The sequence below is a fragment of the Hibiscus syriacus genome, unplaced genomic scaffold, assembly GCF_006381635.1.
Source record: "Hibiscus syriacus cultivar Baekdansim isolate YM2019G1 unplaced genomic scaffold, ASM638163v2 tig00110637_pilon, whole genome shotgun sequence".
Lineage (NCBI taxonomy): Eukaryota > Viridiplantae > Streptophyta > Magnoliopsida > Malvales > Malvaceae > Hibiscus > Hibiscus syriacus.
Window position 1 is genome coordinate 4,754,661 of NW_024062808.1, and position 27,604 is coordinate 4,782,264.

Below are 27,604 nucleotides of genomic sequence, written 5' to 3' on the forward strand. Positions count from 1 at the left end.
TTAGGTAAACTACACGTTAATATTTCAATTATTACGTTTGTTCTATTTTGATCTCTCAACTATTTTTTTTTTTCAAAATTATACTTACCATTACATTTTGATTTCATTTTAATCACCCATCATTAAAAAAATTAACAATAATGCTACCGTGTCACCATAAAATGTCAAATTATCATTGATTTTTTAAAAAATATCACATCAGTAATTATGTAAGTGTAATTTACCCTTATATATTTCATTTCAAGTCAACATTGATTGTAGATGGGATAATTTATAGAATACAATGACAAGGCACGTTACACTAAAGAGCTATAAACACCACACATCGAGCATGAGATGGGATATTAATTTAAAACCATGGCTATGGGCCAATTTTATATCAAATTAGGTGTGCAAATTTCTCACTTATAACTCACAAAGGATATGCAGAGAACAGAATTGCAAGCATCCCTTTCCTTTTATCAATGTTGTGTAATATGCCTAACAATGGTTTGTTTTACAAAATTGGACCCCCCCCCCCCCCCGAGATGTAAACTAAATTTTAAAAAGAAAAAGAAAGAATACCTTTACAGCTTCCTTACAATCTTCGCAATTGTCTTTTTAAACCATTCTGATAGACGCTCCATCTTCAAAGACAGGCGAGCGCTTCTAGCGAAATAACTCTCCGCATTTGAAAGCATTATCGTTATGTCATGCTTCACCCCTTCCAACGTTCGATAATAATTGTTCTCTAACCTAAGCCGGATGAATTCGGGATACAATGGAACCGGAAACCTGTCAGAATTCCATTTCAAAAGTTTAGTTTAGGTTTCGGTTGATAGATTATAGGCCCCGATCCAATGAATGCATCGAAATGCAGGGTGGCTCTACTACCCTAATCCTTTTGGCAAGTTGCAGGCAACAATGAATCCAATAAATTAAGGAAAAGAAACATGAGTATTTGAAATGGGAATTTGAACCTGTTAAGGAATTCCGATTTCTGAGCAGCTTCGTTCAGTTTCTGAAATCCATATAAATCCTGCAACAATTGAAATACGGAAAATTAAGTCAAACTATACCATTTTCTTCTACAACCTTAAACAAAAGGTTAACATCCAAATATAAGTAGTTAGAAAGAACCTGATCTTTGCCTGCTGAACGCTCTAATTTATAAAAAGAAGACACAAGCTTATCCCTGATTTCATCATCGATACGTGGATGCTCCCATAGAGTGTTAGGGTCATGCAATTCCCAAGCACTGTGACGATACTTACAACCATCCTTGTAAATAACTTCGTATTTTTCCCAAGGACTATCAGGGAAATCCATAGATTTTGGCTGTGAAGCAATGATTCTACCATCCCACCAATCTCCACCCTCCTGATCACAGTTCTTCCACCATACTTGGCATTTATTCTTACGAGTCCATTCTCTACTCATTGCAGCATCGTATCTTGTCTTTTCGACAAGAAAATCGGGAAGACCTATCAACTCTGGCAAGGTCAATGTGAAATCCTCATCAAATGCACATGATGAATTATCTACAAATCTAAGTTTGATTTTACAGCAACTCTCTCCAGATCCCGGAACTTGGGAATAAGCAAGGTCCACAACCCTGCAAATTTCCACTGCACTCAGGTGTGGCCATGAGCTCCACGGACCAGTTCCCTTTATGAAACCTTGTTCAATGCACTCTTCATGCCCCTACAAAATAAAAAACGCCTCATGTGAAATAGTAATTATCATGTTGGTACCCCCCCCCCAAAAAAAAAAAAAACAGAGCAAGCATGATATACCTGTCTGAAATATACAACTTCATCACCCAGCTGAGGTATATAACGATAACCCTCTTCCTGTTCTGACACCATCAACCATGATAATTTGCTAACAGAAGGATTCAACTTCCTTCCACTCAAAAATTTCAAGTTATTGTCATAACCACCACTCCGCTTGGTTCTGTTGGATCTTGATCTGTGTCTATGTTTTGAACTTGACATCCATTCTTCAGATACAAAACCATTGTATCCTTTTGAAGATAAATTTTCTTCATTTTCTGATGTCCCTGCTACTGCATGACCTACTTTTACCTTCATCTTCATGGATTGTTTTCGGCGATCTGCATCATCTGCTTTGGTAAACACAGTTCCTGAATCATGATCATTAATGGAATTTAAACCAATTGAATGCTGTAACCTAGATCTGTCAGAACCTTCATCCATTTCTTGCATGCTGTAACCTAGATTTAGTTTAGCAGACAAAGTGTTTCTGGGCCTTGCATCACGTTCATCGCAGGTTGGATCATTCACTACAGTGATGGATTTTTGTTTGGAAGGACTTTCAAGGTCCCTTGAAATTGCTTTTGTTCTTATTCTTAATTTCACTGATTTGTGTGGAGAAATCTCATTTGACTCATGAGATTGGTTAAGACCAATAACTTGATCAGTTTGCGAGGAGTCATGATTTCCATATTTATCAAAGCTAGACCAACCTATATCTCCCTGGTTGAGGCTGACATTAGAATAAGATGCCGAAGGACTGCCATTCAGTTGACGGTCACATAGGGATGGTAAAGATTTGTGTGCCTCATCAGGAGCAAACTCTTCCATCATCACTCTGTCCAGATCTTGCAATGTAGGAGTACTTAACTGTCCCTCTTCCCTGCAAGAAAAAACATATCCATGAATATGGATCTTATGTTGTACGTTCCATATTTAACATACCTATTTAAAGCAGTAATCCTGTTTTCATAGGGGACATCAATTGTCACCAAATCTCCTGACCTTGAACGCTTGGATGTCCGAATTTTAACCTCTCCCCATCTGATTTTGTTATCCTTGTCCCCTACAAATTTCTCTAAATGATCATCAGTATTTACAGTTTGCCTCGGATCTTCTAGATCAACCCTGTCATGCTCTGAGAGCTCCACATCTGCAGTGGTTAAGCCAGGGTCTTTCATGTAGTTATTTATATTCTCATCAAAAGTAACTGAAGGTCCAGCCAAAGAAGGGTCCAGTATATTGATCTGATTGCAAGTGTTCAATCTGGTGGCCTCTGAAGCACCTGGGTTCCTAGAATCACGTAAGGAGAACTTTAAGACCAATCTTTTTCTGTTCACAGTATCTGGCTGCAATTTGGGAAGTTCATGAGACCATACTATGTCCTCAGACTCTTGGTCCTTTTCTATGAACTTCAGTTTTACAGTCTCCAAGTTTCTCTCAGTTTCGCTGTTTTCAGAACTTGAATCTTTAGACACTGACTCACTATTTGATGAATCACCTTCTGAGTCCATTTCATCTACATCTGTAGATGTCACAGTGATTCTAGACATCATGCTTCGAGCATTACGTGCAGCAACCCTCTGAGCCCTCTGAGGTCTCAATGTCTTTCCTTTGGAAGACTTCCTCTTTGAAGCTTTTCTACCACTTTTTGATTTGTTACTTCTACTGGATCTGGGTATAGTTCCATCACGCTCATCCAAATACCTCTTTTTGACTCGTTTCCTTGACGAAGTCTTCAACGCAGCCTGAAAATGATATTATTTAGTTTAAAACATAGTCCAGACAATAACGAAAACAGGAAGAAGGCGAATTCCACTTACTTCAGGGCTGCCTTTTCTTCTTCGTGATCGGCGAAGACCATCTTTGTGACTGCATTCAACCTCACTGTCTTCTTCACTGCTCTCTGTGCCTCTAGAAGAGATGGAACACAATGCCCTCTGTTCACCTTCTGTAGAACATTCCTCAGCAACATTGTACTCTGAATCATTGTCATCACTGATAACTTCGTTTTCAGGTTCCCAAAACATGGCATCCAAGAAATCAGGTAGGGGTTCTATCACTCTTTCCAGATCTTCCAGGAGTGGCATTTCAAAATCCTGGCCCAAACTGACATCTGGGCCAATAGCAAACTTTGTTGAAGATGGATGCCATTCAATACCCAACGCGCCAAGTCGCCGTTTCTGGTACATACTCTGGTAAGGTTCTGGGTATGGAATCATGCCTGGAAATTCTCATGAAAATCATTAGCTGAACTATATTAGGATAACATACTAAACAATCCACTAAAGCAGTGATCATACTAGCATCACAAATAAGATCTTGCATGTTCCTACGATGCGGGGTAGACTGTGTCTCCTGCAGCAAAGTTACATGAATAGCACATCAGTTGCAAATTGATGCACAAGCATTGGCATAGGAACAAGAACAATGCTTCAAATCTATTCCGCTTCTCTAAGTAATTTAGTGCAATACATATTAATATTTTTGGGTTACCATGAAATCTACCACATGTTGATTTAACATGGAGTTGCAACATACCTGATCAAGAGCATTTCCAGCAGAATCCCAAATAAGGGGGCGATAATCCCCAAGAAAGAACTGCCAAAAAAAGGTATAGACCACCTCATAAAGCAATTACATGACAACTAATATCATGAGGGGAGAAGGGGAAAGAAAAATAGTTAAATAAATAAACAGAAAAAGGGAGATTTAGGCTCAACAAGTAAAGTTCTCAGCTACCTGATCATATTTGGCATCCTTTTGAGACTCGCCCTGGCCAGTGTTAAGCAAATGTATCTGCCCAACTTCATTTGAAAGTACAATCGACGTTCCATCCCTATTAACCAAAGGGGAAAATGTTACAGGTTCTTCACAAGAAAAGCTCTTGAGATTTAATAAAATAGTTCAGATTTCAAATGAATAGGACAAGACATACAAAGATTTTTTTTTCCAAAAAGAAAAGAAAACACTGCTGGTTAAAGCTACAAATATAAACCAGCCAACATAATAAAGCATTCTTGTTGGCTTCTAGCCATTCAGAACTCTAAGAACATGTGTGCACCTCCCTCGCAAGGGTAAAAGTGTCAAAGTCAACACATCATAAAATCCATTCTTTAACATTTTCATGGTCCTAAACTTTTCAATACAACTTTCCAATTTTGCATATAGAAAAAAAAATGTGGAGAAACTTCCTGAAAACCCTGACCCAGCCTTCTATGTTCCTCATGAAACATGAACTTGTGTACAATATCAACAGGACCATATAGGCAAAACGTCAAAGCAACAAACAGTGACAACCTAGTTGATTCACTAATATAATTTGACAAGAGAATATGTGCAGTCAAGGATCATAAAATGGATGGAACCAAACCCAAATATGAAATGCTATAGGGATAAAAGGTAATTGTATGGCTAAGAAGGATTGATGTGATAATCCTTGTCTTGATAGATGAACTTTTACAAGATCAATGAAAGGTGTACGTCATATTTCCAACAAATAAAGCAACAAACTGAAATTAAAGGATGAACATTCACTTACGGAGAAAACTTCCCATCAACCAACTTAAAAAGCCCAATTTCATATATCCGGATGGGTACACCCTCCCATATCTGGAAATATAGTTTCCAAGGAACTCGATAAAAGTCAACACTTACAGAGTAAATAAACAAATAGTTCAGCAGCAAGTCAACAGATCAGAAGAACAGGAAACTCACATCCCAGACTATTGTTTTTCCATCATATCCAGCACTCATTGCAATTCGAGGGTTGAAAGGATGGACATCCAAAACATAAGACTGCCAAAAATTCAAAACCAAAGTTAGGAATTAATTAAATGATTAATTCGATGTCAACCAGTTGACGAGGACATGAATGAGAATACCAGCAACAAGTATGTGACGCAATATAAGAACAGACCAAATAATATATATAGATAGATAGAGATATTTAGAGTGCGAACCAAATAATATTAATTGCATGACATTCATCTTAAATTAGTGAAAAAAATCTGATTTTTGGTAAGCAAGTGCATCATGTTAATTGAGAATACTTTAAGAGTGTAGTTCAGATTAAGCCGATGAAGTTCATTCATGTTATTCACTGGATTGAAAGGAAGAATACTTTCAACTGAATTTAGAAAGAGCTGAACGACAAGGAAGACTTTTTTAAATTTAACCTTAAAGGAAATCATCTCTTTATAATGCTACATTTGGCAGGAGTGTTATTTTTTCCTCGCACTTTAGCACATGAGTTAGCAATAAACTAACTCCACTTGTAAATTTTTAGCCACTCACATGGTTTTTTTTTATAGAAATAGGAGGTCTCATTAAAAACCTCCCTCATAGTTGGCTCTTGTGAAGAGACAACTAGCGGAAGGAGGAAAAGAGTACCTCAATTTATAGATAAACTATAAATACATAAGAGTACATTTACACAATAAACTACCCGAAATAAAACACCAAGCATTACAACAATAAAACTCTACACATTCAACCAAAACCCTCCTTCGCTAACTTATCAGCCTCCCAATTACATTACCTAGGAATTAATCTGACAATAATCTTCCTAGCAGAAACTAGTGCCCCAATTTCCTCGACCATATAACTGAAAAACGTAGGGGCAGAGAACGGTATCAAAATCCAACCCACTGCAGTTTTACAATCGGTCTCTATGATTAGTCTTCCCTTCAAAGCCCATTCAGAAGAAAGGAAAACATCAATTCCTTTTCTAATGGCTTTCAATTCAGCCAAAGTAGGAGGACCTGACCCAACAACAATAGAGAATGTGGTTAAAGTATAGCAATTAGAGTCTATCAAAATTCCTCCAATTCTACCCTGCAACCCATCACCTCTAACTGCCTCATCGACATTGAATTTAAAAAAATCAGGTGTTGGTGGAAGCCAACATTTAACCTTCTTTCCCTTAGAAGATTTAATACGAATCCTGTCTGCAAGCGAGGGATCCCCTACTAGTAAATCTGCCTGAATAGTAACCTGAGGATATTTAGCTAAAAACCATTTAGCCAGCCTAAATCTGGAAATAAAGAACAGAGAAGAACTATCAAACTTCCAATTTTCAAACACAACCAAATTCCTAGCCTTCCATAATGACCAGAAAATAACTCTCGGGATAAAATTCCAAATAGAGGAATAAGGCCTTAGAAAAGACCATGAAGAGAGCAGGGAAGAGGGGTCTTGAGGCAAAACTGAAGAAATATCCCAACACCTTAGGAATCTATTCCACAGCTCCACTGCAAACGAGCATGAGATGAAAAGGTGTTGAATTGTTTCTTCATGCTTCTGGCATAAAGGACAAAGCACATCTTCCAAGGGAACTCCTCTTTTCTTCAACTCCACTCTAACTGTCAATTTCTTATGAGAGATCTGCCAGAGAAATGCTTCAACTCTAGGAGGGGCTAGACCAGACCAAACCCACTTATTCCACTCGAAACTACCTCCCGTTTTGGTAGATAGCATTAATCGACAAGACTTGACAGAGAACAGACCATCACCCTTCCCTGACCAAGCAAGAAAGTCGTCCACTAAGTCATCCAGAACTATATTCTCAATCAAAGACATTAAGGCAACCCATTGATCTAATTCCCAATCGCATAGATTCCTCCTTAACTGAATATTCCAAACCCAACCATTGTTTTCGAAGCTACCAAAATCCGTCACTTTCCCCATTTGATAGTAGATAAAGCAAAAATCCTGGGAAATTGACTTTTTAATGTCGAGTTATTAACCCAAAATCATTCCATAATGCAATTGATCTACCATTACCCAATCGGATCTTCGAATTAGATCTCAAACAGTCCCCTATTTCATCGTTTTTCACATAATTGTTCAGAATACCTCTCCAGATCCATGAGTCTTGAGTAGAGACAACATTGCATATAGATAGAGTCAAGTTAGTTACATTACTTTTGCAACAAAGAAACTTTTTCCATTGAGACTCTTTTTCATTAGCGAATTTCTAAACCCATTTCCCAAGCAACACTCTATTTACCAAGCTTAGATCCAAGACTCCCAAGCCTCCCTCTTCATATGGTTGACACACCGTTTTCCAATTTACCCATTGTATACGTTTTTTTGTTGGACCTTCTCTCCAAAGAAATTTGGCTATCAATGAGTTCAACTTCTGACATACCTTGAACGGAATTTTGAAAATAGATAGGTAAAAAATTGGCAATGAGGATAGCACCGATTTAACCAACACCAATCTTCCAGCCATCGACAATGAAGAAGCTTTCCATCCTGCTAATTTGTTGTTAAACTTTTGGATTACTGGCTCCCATAGAAAATTTGAATTTTTCTTTGCACCAAGTGGTAAACCGAGATGTCATAGGAAAAGATCCCACCCCACATCCTGCTTCACACGCCCATTCTTTTAAGATGTTCTCTTCCACATTAATACCATATAAATTACTCTTAGACAAATTTAAATGAAGCCCTGACATAAGACTGTACACCCTCAACACTCTCCTAATATTTAGAATATGAGTAAGAGAATCTCTGTAGAATAAGATTAGATCATCTGCAAACTATAAATGAGTCAAGTGAAAAGGATTATCTGACCTCCCGATTTTTAAACCTTCAAAAAGACCAAGATCAACAGCCTTAATCAACATTAAATGTAAGAGTTCCCCAACTATATTAAACAACAAAGGGGATAGACTACAACCTTGTCTCAACCCTTTACCCACCTGAAATTCTTCTGTTGGAGATCCATAAACTAAAACAGAGATTGAGGCTGAAGAAACACATTGTTCAATCCATGAAATTCACTTCTGTCCAAAACCCATGACATTCAATAGTCTCAAGAGAATCGGCCATTCAACCAAATCATATGCTCTATGAAAATCAACTTTAAAAACCACACCTTTCCTCCCTTGTTTCCTCCAAAGGTCTATGCTTTCATTGGCAAGAAAAGCACAGTCAAGCAATTGTCTACCAGGAATAAAGGCAAACTGAGAAGGGCTTACTATGCCTTTAATCACTGAAACTAGCCTTCTCGATAACACCTTGGAAATTATCTTGTATAGGCTGCCAACAAGACTTATAGGTCTAAAGTCTTCAATACCTTCAGGATTTAATTTCTTCGATATTAATGTAATAAAAGCATGATTGACCCCATGTACCCACATCCCTCCACTGTGAAAATCTTCCACAAATTTCATGATATGTACCTTCAGTATAGGCCAGAATTTCTTAAAAAAACCCATCGTATAACCATCTGGGCCTAAAGCTTTGGAACTGTCTGAATAGAAAATTGCTTCCCACTTCCTGTTCTGAAAATTTAGCCTCAAGACCTGTCTTTTGCGAATCTGTCGATCTCGCAAAATTAAGGTTAATTTCATCCACCTCCAATGTTGCTTTTGAATTATAATTAACCTTAAAATACTCCAAGATAGATGCTCTAATCTACTCTGGATCTACTATTTCTACCCCATCCACTTTATTCACTTCAATATTGGCTTCTGTAGCCAAATACTTTCCTCCTTCCTACGCAACTTCCACAATTCATTCCTCAATAGTAGCAGCTGATCCCATTCTTGTGTAGAAATCCCCCCACCTTGAAACTTCAATTCCAAGTCATTTATCCTGCCTTCACTTCTGAAATAGCTGCAGAAAATCCATTTGGTTGCTGCTAGGCCACTTTCTAATCACATGTTTGGTGCCTTGTAGTAAACTAAACAATCCCCTTCGCCGATTATCCTTCTTCAATTTCGACAAGGAATTTTCAACCAACCTAACAAATCCATCTTCCTCTAACAGGTAGTTAAATAACCGAAAAGGCTTAGGTCCCCAGTTTTTGCATTCTTCCTCTAACAACACTTGATTATGATCTATAATAGGGATTTGGGTAAAATTTTATGGATCACTTTAGGAAAGCAATTTAGGAAGTTCCCACTTATTAAAAAACGATCGAGCCTTACCCAAGTGGGAGATTCTCTATTATTGCACCAAGTAAATGTACCTCCTACTAACGGGAGATCCGTAAGATTTAAAGGTTGAACAAAGGACCTAAACAAATCCATTGAATGCCAATTTTGTGCCATTCCATTCTTCTCCTGTGGATCGAGATAAGCATTGAAATCCCCCCTATGCAATATGACAGATCTAAACTTTGCACAAAACACCTCAACTCCCTGAAAAACTCCTCTTTATCATCCTCTACTGACGGACCATATACGTTTATTATAACACAGTCAAAATTTACCACCTTGAACTTCCCTGTCAGTGCCATAAATATGCTCTGATTATGTTCTTTATTGACCTCAAAAAAACTTTCATTCCACAAACACAACAAGCCACTTGCAGACCCATCAACTGGCTAAAAACTACCACCTTTCATCAAATTGCTCCCTAACTTCCTCCATAGTCCATTTCGACAACTGTTTAGTTTGGTCTCCTGTAGAAGTAGAAAGGCCGGTTTTTCTCTATTTATTAGTCTCGCCACTGCTAGACTTTTTTCTCTTTTTCCAAGACCTCTAACATTCCAGGAAATAATTTTCATCTTTGACATTTAAATTGTATGACGTAAAAACCATAATCACCATAAGAAAACAATCAAGTTCCCTTTGCTGACCCCTTCAGCTCCATCTTGAAGATCTCCTCTTCTAGTAGTTGTTGCCCCCTTTAAATGTAATCCCCAACATATCACAAACCTCCCTAGAAGCAGCAACTTCATTCCTAGCTTTAACAGAAGAATTGTCAGACTCTAATGATGCCCTATCTTTTTCCAAAGATTCCCTGACTTTACTCCTATATACCCTTCTATAACATCTATCATAAAAACTGATAGATACTTCACCCTCTGAACACACACTTCCTGAACAACGTGGAGCAATTCTCAACTTCCTCTTCTTATTTAAACTTTTAGACAGAGAAAGAAACTGAACCGGAATTTTTGAAGAGGATAACTTATTCTCATTTGCTTTACTCTGACCCTCCTTAATTAACACTGAATTACTTTCATCTTGGTTCACTGAGTTTGTATCTCTTAAACTTGAACTAGAAAATCTACCTGGATTAAGGCTTAACTGAATATTATCCATAACCATCTTCATATTTTTTGAACCAGCTTTTGTTCAACAGACACATTTCCCCTCTCTAAATCTTTAGAAAACTGTGCTAACATGATCTGCATCTCGACTCCTCAGGCCAGCAGATTGCTCTTTATCCTTATCCACCCACTGTTCATTTTGTAACCCTTCTTTCTCCCTCCCTGTGTTTACTCTAATTCGCCTCGTAATACCCTCATCAGCAACTTCCATAGAATTAGCTGAAATGATATTGGGTTGTGGTATAAATCTACCCGTATAATTCTCTTCCCCAATCCACTTTAAATTATATGCAGGCCCACTAGGAATGATTTTCTGTATTGATGAAAAATCAGCCTCATTGTCAACTGATTGAACTTTTTCATCTGATTCATTATTTTCCCTCAATCCCAGACCCACGTGATTCTCAATTTGATGTCTTATTTTCAAAGCAAACTGACATCCCACAATTAGAATTTCTGCATTTGACTTAGTTGATTGGACTTGTCCTCCACTGCCTCCATTCACACCACTATTCTGCCCATTATTCAGCCAAGAAATAACTTTCAGCCTAGACTCTGATATTTCTTGGTTTCCAGCTTTTACCAGCGTAGGACGTCGGCTATCTTCCTCCACAGACAAGACATAATCACTGTTCCATAATTTTAAAAATTTCTCAACCATCTTCGAACCTCTTCTTCTGGTTTTTTCAAGACTAACCCCAGAGATATTTTTACCTTGAACGATCTTCCATAAGAGTTTATTGTAACCGATTCAGGGACATCAAAAGGACTCTCCACCCTGAGCAACACCTTCGCCAACGACAGATCTGATCTGTTTTTTGATTCATCATTAAAACATATAAATTCTCCCCACCGCCCCGTAAGTTTTTTCATGAATGCCTCATTCCAGTTTAATAGAGGCATTCCATACATCTCTACCAGGCAAAGGGCCAATAGAACTCCTTCATCATTCAGCACAGGGGCCAACCAATTGAAGCATAAGAACAACTTTTCTTTCTTATTCATCCAAACATGTGAAAACTCATCAACCGTATTGAATGTAATTATGCAAGCATTCCATGCATAACCCCATCTCGATATCTGGACTTCCACTCCCTCGAGCTCTAAAGTTTCCTTTATCGAGTCCTGCTCAAAAGAAGACTTCATTATCCCTGTTAATGATCGCTTGACCCACTCCGAATTGTCCAACGGTATATGCATCTCCCATACATTCCTCACACCAATTGCATTCTGCTTTAAGCCATCCAAGTTTTCCCCTGAAACTGGATCTCTTCCCATATTATGATCAGTATTCACAACATCCTTATACGATCTGCCATCCCACATGCTCCTAACCGACTCAGCATTCCTCCTGATTTTTGTTGTTTCCTGTTTTCCTGACTTGTTCTCTATCGTCTTCTTCCCTTCAGCAGCATCCCTCCTCCTATCCTTTTGACACTTTGCGTTCCCTACTGAGACTCTTCTTCCATCAATCCACTTTCCATTAACATACTGGATTGCATTCTTTTTACTTTCTTCGCCAGCAAATTGGACAAATGTAAAAGTTGACGACTTGTAATTTGGTTTCTCTAAAATACGTGGGCTATAAATCCTCAGAATCTGACCATAAGGACTAAAATAATCGCTTAACACACCTCTTGAAACCCTCTTGCTAAGATTATCAATGAATATAGTCCATTCCTCATCGGAGATGGACTTTTTCAAATTTTCTCTTAACTCTCTCTCTCTACCTATCGCACTCACATGGTTTGATTTGAACAAAGAGAAGGAATATATATTGTTTATTTTGAAGAGGTATTATTTTTTACTTGAGTTTTACTCATTTTTCTAACTTCAAATTTAGATTTATACTAATTCTTCTTTATGTTATGACAAACTATTTTAAAACTCATGTACTAAATGTAATAATTAAGCTTTTCCCTTATGCTAAACGAGTCATTATAATTGTTTTTTCGTCATCAGCAAGAGGAAAAAGGACAATGCGAAGGGCAGAAAAATGCTAGACACAACTTACTGATGCAACATGACCAGTCAAAGAATGTACCAAGCTTCCGTCAACAGCATTCCACACACATATTCTGCAATCTGAAATAACAACATATAGTTGAGATTCCCCAATTGTCCAAATTAGCAATTTTAAACAAGGTGCTCAAAAACAAGCAAAGACAGCATTTCATCATAACCTCAACAGCAACATTTTATATTTTATATGGGGAAAAGAGAGCATATAAGCTTTAACAACCATACAATAGTCTCAAACTACAGCAAATCCTGACAATTAAAAAAGAAAACACAGCCAGTACCCACGAATCTAGAAAGGCATATAAAATGATGAAGGTTTTATTTTTATAATAGTAACTAAAAGCCTTTGGCTTAAGATTGAGTAGAAGAAAGATTCAGCGAGCTCCAACTTACAGCAGAAAGATTGTAATACGAACATAGGTCCCAAGATACAGTCATATTGATGGTTAAAGGGACAGGAATCATCTCATGATATGTGCATTGCCTCTTACAACTTGCATGTAAAAGTACATGTATCAAAAATAAAGAGTCTACACATAAACTACCAACCCCCAGCAAAAAGGATGGTAGGGTTAACTATAAGAACTTTAAAAAGTAATAATGACAAAATAGCACAACATTTCATTAATAGTCGGTCAAATGCCTTGCACAAGACTCTATTTTCTATCTTCCTTGTATTTTTCCCATTCACAAATTTGCATAGTGAACTTTAATATGTTAAATCGTAACTTTCTGAGAGCAGGTTTAACAGATGCCTTCAAAAGCAAATTTAGAAAAAAGAGATATGCAGTTCTGGAGGGCCTCTTAAGATGGAAAATTCAAAGGAAATTTCAAAATAATTAAGCCACTAAAAAATGTATAGAGCATAGGTTCGAACAAGAGCGATGCAAAAGTAAATGTAGCAGACAAGTGTTTCTAGAATGTTGTGACACAATCTATTGTTAATAAAATCAAAGAACAAACACTAAAGGACACAATAAATACATAATTTCTAGCGATAGAAAGGATGCACATAAACCAACATAAGAAAAGTCATTAGACATTTTTCATTTTGATGAAACAAACATTTTAACTTGATGCTAAGTTTGTTAATTTTCAAACAAACTTTCATGTTTACAAATCATTTCCTTACCCATTATAGCTGCTAGAACAAAACGATTATCAAGGCTCCACACAATCATATTGACACCACGAGGAGTAGGGAGAAGTCTCTGACGTGGGCCACCTCGAATAGGTTGAGGAGATAGCGGGGGAGGTGGAACTTTCAAATGATATGCCTTTGTCCAACGTCCAACTTTTCCCTGTGGAAGTGGAAGGATTGCAAAAGGAATTAAGCTTCATTTGATTTCATATTGTTAAAAGTACAGAATGAACTTCATGGAATTGAAGTTCAAAATAACTCCAAAAGGAGATCACTCAGTTGAAGGCATGCACTAGAACTTGATTGTGGTTTATCAAAACAACTTACATGAAATCTACGTGATCTGGGAATCCAGATTATTGCACTACCATCACGAGAGCAGGTAACAATGTTGTCCTGACAGAACCTAAAAACATTAAAATTGAAGGTGCGAGTTATATTACGTATAGGAACTTTAGTTTTATTAGAATTTTATTTTTTTAATTCTAGTTTTTTATTATAGATAGAGATAACTTCTAACTTAGCTAGAACTCTTACCTTAGCTAGGACTCTTAGTAATATCTTGCATAAAAGCTCTGCTGTAACTATTGATTGAGGTATGGAATTAAAAAAAACAGATTATTTTTAAGTAAATTATCGTTCTACGGAAGGAACTGAATCTAGGAAGCTAGACGCAATATTATACACTAAAATAATGAACAGATGAAGTAAACATCTGAAGAAAGTTTTAAGCAACAATATATAACATAAGGCTAAGCCATGAGAGAGAGTGAGTCTTTGAAATGCAAGTTTTCTGTTGGTAAAGTTAGAGAGGTCCATGGAGGAGAGACTTGGTCAGCATTTGTTGATAATCTCAGCAAGAGAGTGCAGCGTAATGCTTTATGGGATCGTTTTAGTTATTATGGAAAAGTCATTAGGGTGTTCATTCCTTTTGTCAACGATAGACCGAAGTATAAGGTTAGTACGTTTGCGTTTGTCCATTTTGCAAGCAAGGAGGATCTGTGCAATGCAGTGGAAAAGATGAACAACGTCACGATTGATGGAAGGCGAATTTCTGTGACAGTAGCTAAATATGAGAAATTATCTGGGACGAGGAGGCAAATTGCTAGTAGGGTTCAGGGGTTAAATAGTGTTGGAGAAGGAGGGACAAAGGCTGGCAGATTGTCTTCTCCAGTAGGGAGGGTGAGGAAGATGGAGATGATGAACAGGTTTCTTGATGGAAGGACCTTTAAGGATACAATTGTTGGGGTGAAAAAAGATCCAGAGGACGTTCAAGAGGGTAATCATAAAAACAACGAGATGAGAAATCCTATGGAAGTATTTATTCCTGTGGAGGAAAGGGTCTGGTTGAAATCATCTCTTACTGGTATCTGTAAAGCAATTTTTGAAGTAGGGTTTCTGCAAAAAGCTCTAAGGAATGACGGCATTAATGCAAAGGTGGTAAGGTGGGGATGTGCAAGAAATGCTTGTTTGGTAGTTTTCCAATCTGTGAAGGAGAGAAGGATGGCGATGGAAGAAAAATGGGAAGCTTTGTCCTTCTGGTTTGAAAGATTGGATCCTGTTTTGGATGAGGGAAGCATTCCCCCAGCTTATTGTGCAATCTCCATGTTAGGAGTTCCTTTAAATTGCTAGTCGGTTCCTTTCTTTACTAGTTTGGCATCCAGATGGGGCAAGTTAGTGAAGATCAAAGAGGAAACTGCTCAAAGAGTAGACTGCAGAGTGGCGCAGATGCTTCTTAGGGTCGCAAGTCCATTTGATATTCCTGAACACATCATCATAAATACATATGGGAGAAAATTCCTGATTAAAATTAAGGTTGAATGTGGAGACGATTTTTTTCCTGAGTTATCAGAAATAGTTGAAGAGGATGTTCCAGAGGATTCATGGGAGGAAAGCTCCTCGGACTGGAGCCAAGAGGATGTTCAGGCGCAGCAAGAAGGGCACGTGGTTTTGCAGGAGGTGTCAGACAACCAAATCAGGGTAGAGGAATGGGTTAAAGGTTCCCAGCAAGGCAGAATCACAGATTCCGAGGAAGGTTTGAATTTTGGCTCAAATTCAAAAAACAACTTTTCTGCAGAGTTGTGTACAGGAGTGAAAATTATAGGAGATGTCTCCATCAAGCATAAAAAGTCAGAAGGTTTTATTGAAAGGAGAGAAGATGGGCAAAGTATGGGGGTGTTTCCTATGGGCATGACAAAGCTGATTGGGATATCTGGCTTCAGGAAAGCCTGGGAAGACATTTGTTCAGTGGAATGGATCAAGAAAATGGAAGAATAAACATGGGCTGTAATACTCCCATAACAGATAATATTGAGGAGCAGCTTCGGGCTCCTCTGCAGTGTGGGCCTGCAATGATGTCTCAACAAAGAATGCCTGGGAAGAGTGAGGCTGGAAGTAAAGCAGGGAGAGGTTTATGTAAGCGTGTTTATTCCAGATCAAGAAGGGGAGGTGCTAAGAGCTGTGTGGGGACAAGATCAGATTATGTTAATCCAATGGAGACGGCAGGAGGAGCTGAGGCACTTGAGTGCTGGAATGTAAGCAAACTGCTAGGGGTGAAGTTTAGAGGGGGAAAGCAAGCTTTTATGGAGAAAGCAGCTACATTGGTTAAGGAGAGAGAAGCAAATGGGAGTAGTTAAGGGGTATTGGTTTGTAAGGTTTTTGATTGATATAGATGTCAAATTGGAAAGTGTTGTCTTGGAATGTTAGGGGTCTAGGTAGGAGGGTTAAAGCTAGAGCAGTAAAGAGGTTCGTTGTTGATCAGAAGCCCACAATTTTATTTATTCAAGAATCGAAATTGGAGTTGATGAGCCTTTCTTTATTGAGGAAAATGGGAGGGAATTTCTTGACGGGTTCGGCAGTATCTTCAGCTGAAGGAACTGCTGGAGGTTTAATTACGTTGTGGAATGAAAATGAGTGTGTTGTCAAGGAACAAGTCATTCATAGGAGATTTTTGGCAGTAAGGGGAAGTATTGAAGTGTCCTCTGGCCCTTGTTGGTTTATTAATGTGTACGGACCAAGTGTGGAGTCTGAAAAAGAGCTGTTTTTTCGGGAATTGCTTTCCTTTTTGGAAAATACAGACTGCCCAGTGTCTTGGAGGGGATTTTAATGTCGTTCTGTCACAAGACGAGAAGGTTGGTGGTGAAGTAAATTTGGGTTCAATGAATGTTTTTAGACACTTTGTGAGCAATGCTAATTTGGTAGATTTACCTTTGGCTGGAGGTAGATTTACATGGTGTAGCAATAAGGATGTTCCAACCTATGTGAGATTGGATCGTTTTCTTGTGGATCAAAATTTTTTATCTTTTTTCCCAATGATAAGCCAATGTCTTCTACCTAGGTCTGTTTCGGATCACAACATGATTTTGCTGGAAAATAGGGGCTGGAATTGGGGTCCTAAACCATTCAAACTGTTCAATTATGTTATGGAGGAGGAGGGGTTTGGGGAGATGATGGAAAATGAATTGATTAAGTTGTGTAAAGTAGAGAATAAAATACCAATTTCCACTGTGTTAAAAGGGGTGGAGAAAGCTGTGAAGAAATGGTCTAAGAAGGGTTATTTAGAGCTTCCTCGAAAAATTAGTTGTTTGGAAAAAGAAATTCAGAAGTTAGAAATTGATATGCAACAAGGCTCTTCTATGGTGTCCATGCAGCATCTATTGGAGGCGAAAAAACAATTGTGGGATCTCTATAAAATTGAAGAATCGATTTGGTTACAAAAGTCGAGAGTGAAGTGGAGTTTGGAAGGGTATAAGAACACAAGGTTTTTTCATCAATGTGCTAGAGGTAGAGGTAGGAGGAACCATATAAAATCCCTCAAAGTGGGGAATGAAGTCACTTCAGATCCTAGTAGGATAAAAGCCTCAATGGTGGACTTTTTTAAGGCTCTGTTTCAGCAGGGAAATACACTGGAGGTAGACGATTTGGACCTGGAATTTCTTAATCTTTCGAATGAGCAAAGTATGGCTCTTGAAAAGCCATTTTCTGAAGAGGAAATATGGGAAGCAATTGCCAATTCGGATTTTAACAAAGCATCTGGTCCTGATGGGCTAAATTTAGGCTTCTTTAAGAAATTCTGGTCAAGTTTGAAGGAAGTGTTGCTGCTGCTGTTTTTTAGGGACTTTTATGAGGGGAAGGATTGGGATATGGAGATTAACCACTCTTTCATTTCTCTTATTCCAAAGAAGGTCAATCCAGAGGGGCTTGATGATAACTAGAAGGTTGAGTTTATGTATTAATGAAGTTATAAGTCCGTCTCCAGAGGGGCTTGATGATAACTAGAAGGTTGAGTTTATGTATTAATGAAGTTATAAGTCCGTCTCAATTTGCATTCATCCCGGGGAGACACATTACGGATTGCTCCTTTATTGCAAATGAAGGTATTGACTTTTGGAGGAAGAAATGATTGAAGGGGGTGGTATTTATGGTGGATTTTAAAAGAGCTTATGACTCGGTGAATTGGGAGATTTTGATGAAAATAATGGGTAAAATGGAATTTGGAGTTAGATGGTGCTCTTGGATACTTAAATGTGTGTCAACAACTTCTATTTTTATTCTAGTAAATGAGAATCCAATAGAGAAAATTCACCCTTCAAGAGGTCTAAGGTAGGGCTGTTCATTATCTCCGATATTGTTTAATTTAGGGGGGGGAGTTGTTGCATTTACTGTTGGTAAAAGCAGTGGATAAGGGGCTGTTTTCGGGTTTCGAGCTAGGTACTCTAGATCGATCATTCATGTTATCTCATTTACAATTCGCGGACGATCTTATAATTTTCAGCAAAGCAACAATTCGCGATTTGCAAAATGTTAGGAGGTTGCTGTTCATTTTTGAGATTTTGGTGGGATTAAAGCTGAATTTGACAAAAAGAAGAATATTTGGAGTTAATGTTGAGGATGAGGTTCTAGATGCATGGGCTAAGGAGATTGGGTGTTCAATGGGTTCTTTTCCTTCGGAGTATTTTGGGCTTCCATTGGGAGCCAAGAGGAATTCCTTTGCCTTGTGGGAGCCTGTTGTGCAGAAATTCTATAGTTCATTGGCTGGTTGGAAGGCAAACACCCTATCGTTGGCTGGAAGGGTTGTTTTGGTTAAATTCGTTTTGTGTTCTCTCTCCATCTACTTCCTATCTATTTTTCGGATACCAATTACTATTTTCAACAAGTTAAACACTATTATGGCAGGTTTTTTATGGGGAAGTTCGGCAGAAAAGAAGAACATCCATTGGTTGAATTGGAAGTCAGTGTGTAAGCCAAAGAAATTGGGAGGCTTAGGGATTCCGAACTTGCTGCTCTTGAATAGGGCTCTTTTGGGGAAATGGGTTTGGAAATTTGCTTAGGAAAAGAGCTCTTGGTGGAAAAAAGTGGTGTGCAGTGTGAATAATTTGGATACGAATGCTATGATGATTGGGAATAATTGGACAGTTAGAGCTTCTTGGATTTGGAGAGGAGTTATTCAAAATTTCTTTTCTACTGATGATTTTGGGGATTGCCTTAGAAAAAACATGTGTTTGAGAGCTGGAAATGGAGAATTAGTGGAGTTTTGGAATGATACATGGTTGGGCATTGTTCCTCCAAAGGGCTTTTTAAAGTTGAATGTGGATGCGACAGTGACGGCAGACTAGAGGAAAAGTGGTGTTGGAGGCATTCTTAGAGTTGAGGATGGTTCGGTGGTTGGTTCTTTCAAAGAGGCTGCTGGTCCAGGTCCTCCTATCTTGATTGAGCTTTTGGCAATCAAGAAGGGATTATCCTACTTTACTTCGATTCAACAACGTTTTAAGGAACGTTTAATCGTTGAATCTGACAGTAAAATAGCAGTTGATTGGGTCAAGAATAAAGAACGATGTCCTTTGGTCTACATTTAGTGAATGATATTGGTGATAAGTTTAGAGGTTTGAATGGTATTATTAGATGGGTTGCTAGGTCAGCCAATGTTGAGGCTGATACTCTAGCAAAGGAGGGTATTGGATAGATACATTGTTCTGGTTGATTCAGGTTATTTTTCGCTTTGTTTTGGGATGTTGTTAAAGGAGTCTGTGTGGTAGTTTTTAAGTATTATGTAACTGGAGGTTATTAATGAAGTTTTTAGGCACTCTTTCCTCCTTCCGCTGATTAAGGAGCACATTGTGATCTTTTAATCAAGAAGGGGGTTTTAACGAGGCCTACCATTCCTATCAAAAAAAAAGGGGCAAAGTAGCAGATTTCAAAGTGAACAATAATTTAGGATGGGTGTGGGATATACAAGTGAGAAGAAATTTGGTACATTGGGAGGTTGAGCAATGGTTGCAACTTATTTAATTGTTGAATAGTACGACTCTCATTATTGGAGGAAGATTGTTGGATATGGTTAGGTAATGGTGAGGGCTGCTTTTCAGCTAAATCGTGTATCACAAGGTTTTATGATCAGGAGGGTAATGAGGGTGAGGAGGGTAATTGGGAGGCATGTTTGGGCAGGGGTTGCTCCTCCACGGTTAGAAGCTTTTGTTTGGCAAGTTGCACATCAAAGAGTAGCAGTGAAAGAGGAGCTGTCGAAGAGAGGAGTGGCTGGGATTGAGGACCTCTTATGCCCGATGTGTGGGAAGGGGGAGGAGTCGATTTCACATTTGTTTTTGCATTGTGAGGTGGTTTGGGTTCTATGGTTTAGATTTTTGAGGGGCTGAAATGTTTCTTTTGTGGTTCCTAATAAGGTGATTGACTTCTTAATTTTGTGGGATGAGTTAATTCCGAGATCTACAATTTGGAAATTCATTCCAAGGGCGGTGTTGTGGTCAGTTTGGAAATGTAAGAACGAGATTATTTTCCAGAAAGGGAAAGTGGATTCTGCACTGTTGTTCTTTCTTGCTAGATTCAGAACTGTTTCTTGGTTTGGGGCGAGATTCAAGGATATTAATATTTCTTTCGATTCTCTAGTTGGGGATTTAAAATTGGCAGACTCGATTGGAAGATAGAATCATAGGAGCGTTGCTACTTCTCGGTGGGTACCTCCGCCAGAAGGTTTCATTAAACTTAATGTTGATGGGGCAATGGTTAAGGGATGGGACAAAGGAGGAATTGGCGATCTGATTAGGGATGACAGAGGTTTGCAACTAGGAACTTTCTCTGAAAAAATTGGAGGACCTCCTATTCTTGCAGAGTTGTTGGTGATCAAAAGAGGTTTAAGTCTCATTGAAGAGTTGAGATCTTTTCCAACTCAGAGGATTATCTTGGAATCAGACTCGACCACGGCCCTCAAGTGGATTCAAAATCCAGATTGATGTATCCCGTTGTTTCAGTTCTTGGTAAGAGGCGTAGCTACTTATGTGGAAGGAAAGGGTATCATCTCAAGACATATTGTGAGAGCTGCTAACTGGGAAGCGGATGAGTTGGCAAAAGCTGATATAGGATGATCTGTGGTTATGAGTTATAGTTATTAAGCTGGGGTGTTCATTGTGTTTTTTAAGGGGTTTGGTTTTTAGTGTTGTAGTTTGTGTTTAGGTTGTTAAGTCTTATGTTATAAGCAGACCATGGTTATAGATTGGTTGTATGTTATGTTCAAGATTAATATAATTCAGAGGCGCTCTTTTCCTCCTTCCTATGTCCTTCATGTTACTTATATAACATGTAGGATATGAAGGGGTTTTTTAATGAGGCCTATATTCTATAAAAAAGACAATATATAACATAACTTAAGAAGAAGATATAACAGACCAGGAATTTTTAAATTTTGGAAGATTGTCCTCCTTTATGATATCAGACATTGAGGATCTTGAAGGTACAGCACATCCACTGCAAACAAAAGCAGAAAACTGTAATGATATTTTGCTGAAAACAATGGTAAAATAAAAATAAAACAATATGGCTGGCAACTCTAACTGAACAACCTAAATTGAACGTAATTAACATCATTTTCATGGCCAGCCAAAACATCCAGCTCATGAACTGGTTGTTGTGAATCATCGGCACTAGGCTTATAGGCACTCCAGACCTGCATGCAAGTATCTATCTCTTAATAAAGAAATCTAAATGATATAGATCTATCAAAGTTAAATAAATTTAAGTGAACTAAAAGATGCATTTGACAAGTTCACATTGTTTTAGACGCACCCTGGCAAAAGTGTCAGAGCTACCAGTGACAAAAACTGTCCCATTGACGTTAAATACACAACATAATATTTGATGGGCTTGTGGGACATTACTTGAGGAAGGTCCATTATTAGACGAAAAATTGCTACTCCCTGCAAAGAACTCATCAGTGTAAGTTCATAGCATATACAGTAACAAAACAATCAAGAAGAAATTCATGAACCAGTGGCAACTTCAGAAGGCTTTGGTAGGTATATGCGTGGGCTACAATGTGAATATCTGGCCTCCCAGATTCTGCAAGTCCCATCGTCAGATGACCTACAAACGTTAGCACAGAATATATAAAATTGGCGATCAACTGAAGATCCATAAATTTACGATTTGTTGTTCCAAACCAAGTACGATAAATAAAGTGTCAACACTAGAGACACTAGATCGATAACTTTCCAGACAAGCTTCTTAGAATTAGAAGAAACATGTCAAAAGCAAATGAAATTAAACCTAAATAAAGGACTCTAGTAACAGGAAATGGAAACTGTGGAAATAAGACTCACGATAAAAGCTGGAAAGCAAATGCAGGCCTGGGATTAAATGCAATGGCAGTAACAGCTGCAGTATGCCCTCGAAGAACCGAAACTGGCAACCCATCTGGCAAGCGCCACTGTAGATAGTAAAGAACAATTTAGCAATGGAAAAGTTTTATGAGGAGCATCTTGTAAATCATGGTTAAGCATTCTTACAACTCGTATCAAAAAATCATTTGAAGCAGATGCAACCAAAACATTGTTCGAACTAACAGCCAGGTCAGTTATGTCACCCTAAATTGCATGTAACAGGAAAATATCTTCAGCTAATGTAGAGAAAGAAATAAATATTACAAGCTAAACTGATATATTAAGAATAGCATATATAGAATAAACAATATGAACCCACTTCATGTCCACGGCAGCTGGCCAAGCAAAATGCAGTTTCCATAGACCAAATTTTGACAAGGCGGTCATCAGAACCAGTAATTACGTATCTCCCGGTGCGATCAAATATGGCTGTAGAACAAAAACAATATTGTTTGATCCATTATCTATTGAAGCTTTAGCAATTGTACAAAGTACAGATAATTCCTGCGACTTAATATGGAGTTTCATAAGGAGAAAAGGATGAGAAATTAATCATGAAGGGGGGTTTTTAAATGAGGCCTACTATTCTTTTTTTTTTTTTTTGATAGAATAAGGCCTCATTAAAACCCCCCTTCTTATCCTACGTGTTACAAACATAACATGAAGGACATTGGAAGGAGGGAAAGAGTGCCTCTAACTTTTATTAATGAGAACAATAATACACCTCCTCACCTAACAACATCTTACAAAACAGAACAACCATGATACTGAAAGCAAAACACCCTAATACACCCTAAATAGTAACAACCGAGACATAACACCTTAACAATTACACAATCCTAAAGTCAGCCTATGCCAGCTTTAGCTAATTCATCAGCTTCCCAATTAGCTGCTCTCGAGATGTGCCTTGTGATAATACCCTTCCTCTCCACAGTAGAAGCTATATCCGTTACCAAGGTTTGAAACAAAGTAGTACTAAGATTCGGATTATTAATCCACTTCAGAGCATTAGAAGAATCCGATTCCAAAATGATCCTCTGATTTGGACAGGAAATCAACTTCAACTTCCTCAATAAGAATCAACCCTCTATTGATAGCCAAAAGCTCAACAAGTAAAGGAGGACCTCCCCCTACCTTCTCTGAAAATGACCCAAGCACCAACCCACTACCATCCCTATTCAAGCCACCTATTCCACCCTTATCCCAATCTTTAACCACTGCACCATCAACATTTACTTTATCAAAAAGAAAAGAAAAGGATGAGAAATATAGTAGCATTATTTCTCTTCTAGTAAGAAGAAAAGCTAGTAGTGAGTCTTTTCAATTATCTTAATATAAATCCACACATTTAGTTTACCACTTGGCCCTTAGATATTTAGATAACATAGATCTTCCAAATGGTGAACTTGAGGTGTAGAAGTACTTGGTGAAAATAACATTGCTCAGAAAGAGTTTTTCCACGAAATAAGATCCAAGTAATTTTATAGGTGCCAACATGGCAATATAAATTAGAGGAAGTGTAAGGGAATGAACACCATATAAGAAAACTTCAAATTTCAGGGAATAACTAGGGTATGCAGGAATGAAAACTATTCAATAGCTTCTGAAGTCAAATTCTTTCCTGGGCATATGAAGTGCAAATGCATAAAACAAAAATTACCAAATATAATATTATAAGCTATACTCCAAAAATAAAATATAAAATATGATCTTCAAAAATCATATACTTGGGGGGGGGAGCAAAAGTAATCAAGATATGAAAAATAGCCTAAGTTAAGTGCAAAAGGTCACAATTTAACTCATTAAATATATCAAAATTACAAAGCATAATTTTTAGTTCAAGCATTTCCTTCTCATGCAACATCAATATCTCACTAGAACTATCTCGTGTTCCAATCAGCAAAATCAGTAAAAGGAAAAAGATGAATGAATGAATGAATGAATGAATGCTACAAGCATAGAGGTAAAAGAGACATATATCATCATCTTTTACAGAAGAATACTTATGCACTACATCACCATTATCACTGGTGCTGTCGAATATCAAGGGTTTCTTTAGATTCCGACAAAACTACCATAGGAACATCAACAGGAATAAGCAGATCCTAACTATAAGTTCAGTTGATCATACCACAATAGACAGCATTCCGATGCCCCCTCAACTTTTTTATGTTCTGCATCTTTTGCACCATGGTAGATGGTTTAGCAATAGCATAACATGCTGACCGAATAGAGGGAGCTCGGTGGTGCTTCCGGAAGCCTCCCCCAATTTCTCTTATACTTAACCCACGAACTTGATCAGCTTGCATATGAGGCCAACGAAGATAGGCAGGCATAGGCTTACCCAGCCTATTCCTCACACTCTTGTCAGCTACTTAACAGAAAGGTAAAGTTGCCAAATCAGAAACCAACAGATAGAGCAATACTTTGATCATACTCATACAAAAATGATCATTCCATTAAATGTTCTTAACATATTTCCAAAATCAGAATACGAATACTAACTACCTTGAATACAATCCCAATGGAAAAGTTGCAGGAGGGAGGGGAAAACAGAGAGAGCATAAAGTACACTACTATGAAAGTACCACATACAATTCAAAAGTGAAAAGGAACTAGATCCCAGTAATGTAGGGACATCAGCAGCATTTAGAGAATGAGAATCTCCTACAGCTTTGCTGCAAGGAGTACAGAGTAGTTGCTTCAGAAGCTTTAACAAGTGATCCTGCTCTACATGAGGGTACCTGCAAGTTTTACAAGGTAGAACTCAGTAGTTTGGATATTAAACCAAAATCAAACAATTAATAAGGACATAAAAAGAAAATATTGCTTCTGGGAAATCTAGTCTATATAAGCGGGTTTAAATAAGATGTGGAGTTAAATATAGTTCCCAACATTGATTTATTAATCTTATTTTCAATTTAGATGATACGTTATATAATCAATTAAAGGGAAACCAACCATTTCTAATATCTATCGGGTAATTATTAGGGAAAGGCTGATTAAGACCTGTATTGTTGAAGAACAACTAACCAGCAAGTAAGTACAGATTTAAAGGGAAAAAACGGAGTTAGGTTAGGTGATACTAAAATTTGAGTTTATAAGTAGCTTGCATTAGCTAATACAAGCAAGATAAAGCTATTGTGATTTCAAACACATGAGGTATAAAGATTTTCAATAAACAGAACCATGAAGTTCAAACCCTTGTTTAAAATTTATGGTTAACACCAAATAATACGAGATGCGGATATACCTCTCCACTAATTTGTTAAAACTTAACGGGAATGAGATGCCATCATCATCATTGTTCCCACTATGATAACCACTTCTTGAAAACCAAGCATGATATCTTCTGGGTAAAAGCCGATGTTCCAAAAGTTCCTTTGATAACAGCTCAAAAGTTCTCTGGCAAGGACCAGCTGAAAGAAATTGCATTATCAAGAAGTAAATTTCTCGAAGGTCAATATCAACATTAGTCTCAACCGGATCCTTCTCTGGCATTGTAGTAGAGACATTTAAAGGTGCCTTGCGAAGAGAAGACGCAGCAGCAGAAGATGAACACTTCCAGTCCATGTTTCAGTGCAACCCAACCTGAGGTATCCAAAAAATAAAATAAAATCCAAAAATCAAATCATTATGATAGTTATTAGTTGTATGCGTCATTAATGATCGTTAAGAAAAAAAACCCTAAAATACTCATAAACTGAGGATGTTCCACAGGGACTGGAACCTCAATTTATGGACAATTATGGCCTAATTCTCAACAAATTTATTCTAGTAATCGTTGTCCTAGCGGGAATTTAATGACGTGTATAAAATTACATAACATTTCAAGGGTGATAAAAAAAACTAAGATGATAAAAAAAACTAGGAGGGATAAAAGGTATTAATTAAAATTTCAAGCCTTCAACTGGTAGAGGTAAATAACTGCCCATCCTCCAAATTGCAAGCCATATCCATGAGCAAATCATTCAACAAACATAAAATTCAAGAAATGAAAAACAAACAGGGAAGAAAGCTAGCCTGAAAAAGGAAATAAGCATCAAAACTGGAAGGTATTAACACAAGCAAGGACAACAAAAGCAAGATTAAAGAGTTCAATTCAAGATCCAATCTAGAATCCACATGGCAAAAAATAAAATAAAAGCAGCAAGGGAGAATCTAGACCTAACATCAAATTCATCATATCCAAAGAAATGAAAATTAAAAAGTTCTCGTTACCTTAAATAGAGTCAGTCCAGATAAGGAAACATCGACCAAGAGCCTTCTTCCTTTACTTGGCAGCACTAATTTCGAAGAATTCGATTAAGTAGCCGAAAAACTTATACATTATGGAGTTTTGGGGTTTCAACTACTACTAATTGCTGTTTGTTTTCTGGGAAAGTTAGCCCCGAAAGAATTAAATGAACGGAAATGGAGGGATATTAAAAATGTAAAATAATGCAAAAACAATATTTTTTTTTGTCGGAGAAAAAGAAATTTAGGACAAATCTTGAAGCTTTGTTAATTTAGCAAGCCACGAAAAATATTTAATACACTAGTAATGTAATAGAACAGGGGAAAAGCGATTTTAAGGCACTTCGAGTTCATTATATGCGAAAAGACGATAAAGTCATGGCCGAGGTTAATACTTTCTTGAAACGATTAGGGTTACAATTGACTTTTCGAATAAATAAATTTGTTCGATGAATTGAGAAGTCATAAATTGATTTTTTTGCATCTCTTTTCTCATTCCATTTATCTATTTTGGGCTAATTAACTAACGTCGTTATTTTGATGAACTACACCCACAATCACCAGACTATTAGTTAAATTATATTTTGGTCATTGGATTAAAAGTAATTTTATTAGTTGATTAATTATTTTATTATTATTTCATTCATTTTATAATTAATTTTAAATAGAAAATAATATGATCGTTAAATATTTGACATATGATACATTTAGGCAT

The 27,604-nt window shown here is 37.5% G+C and overlaps 1 protein-coding gene across 1 annotated transcript; it reads right to left on the reverse strand.

Annotated features, from left to right (window-relative positions):
• Window positions 1-435: 435 nt before the first annotated feature.
• On the reverse strand, window positions 436-27,091 carry LOC120136811 (bromodomain and WD repeat-containing protein 3-like). The gene is made up of 25 exons (XM_039152770.1): window positions 26,875-27,091; window positions 25,907-26,244; window positions 25,249-25,397; window positions 24,785-25,024; window positions 22,973-23,082; window positions 22,780-22,857; window positions 22,594-22,700; window positions 22,263-22,357; window positions 22,061-22,191; window positions 21,838-21,941; window positions 21,665-21,742; window positions 14,315-14,393; window positions 13,979-14,147; window positions 12,839-12,909; window positions 5,472-5,552; window positions 5,296-5,366; window positions 4,497-4,593; window positions 4,296-4,355; window positions 4,058-4,112; window positions 3,578-3,978; window positions 2,700-3,502; window positions 1,776-2,637; window positions 1,120-1,683; window positions 960-1,018; window positions 436-774 (listed from the first exon to the last, which is right to left on the reverse strand). Exons 2-25 carry the CDS (start codon window positions 26,224-26,226, stop codon window positions 567-569), a joined length of 4,992 nt encoding a protein of 1,663 aa, XP_039008701.1. The 5' UTR covers window positions 26,227-26,244; window positions 26,875-27,091; the 3' UTR covers window positions 436-566.
• Window positions 27,092-27,604: the final 513 nt, after the last annotated feature.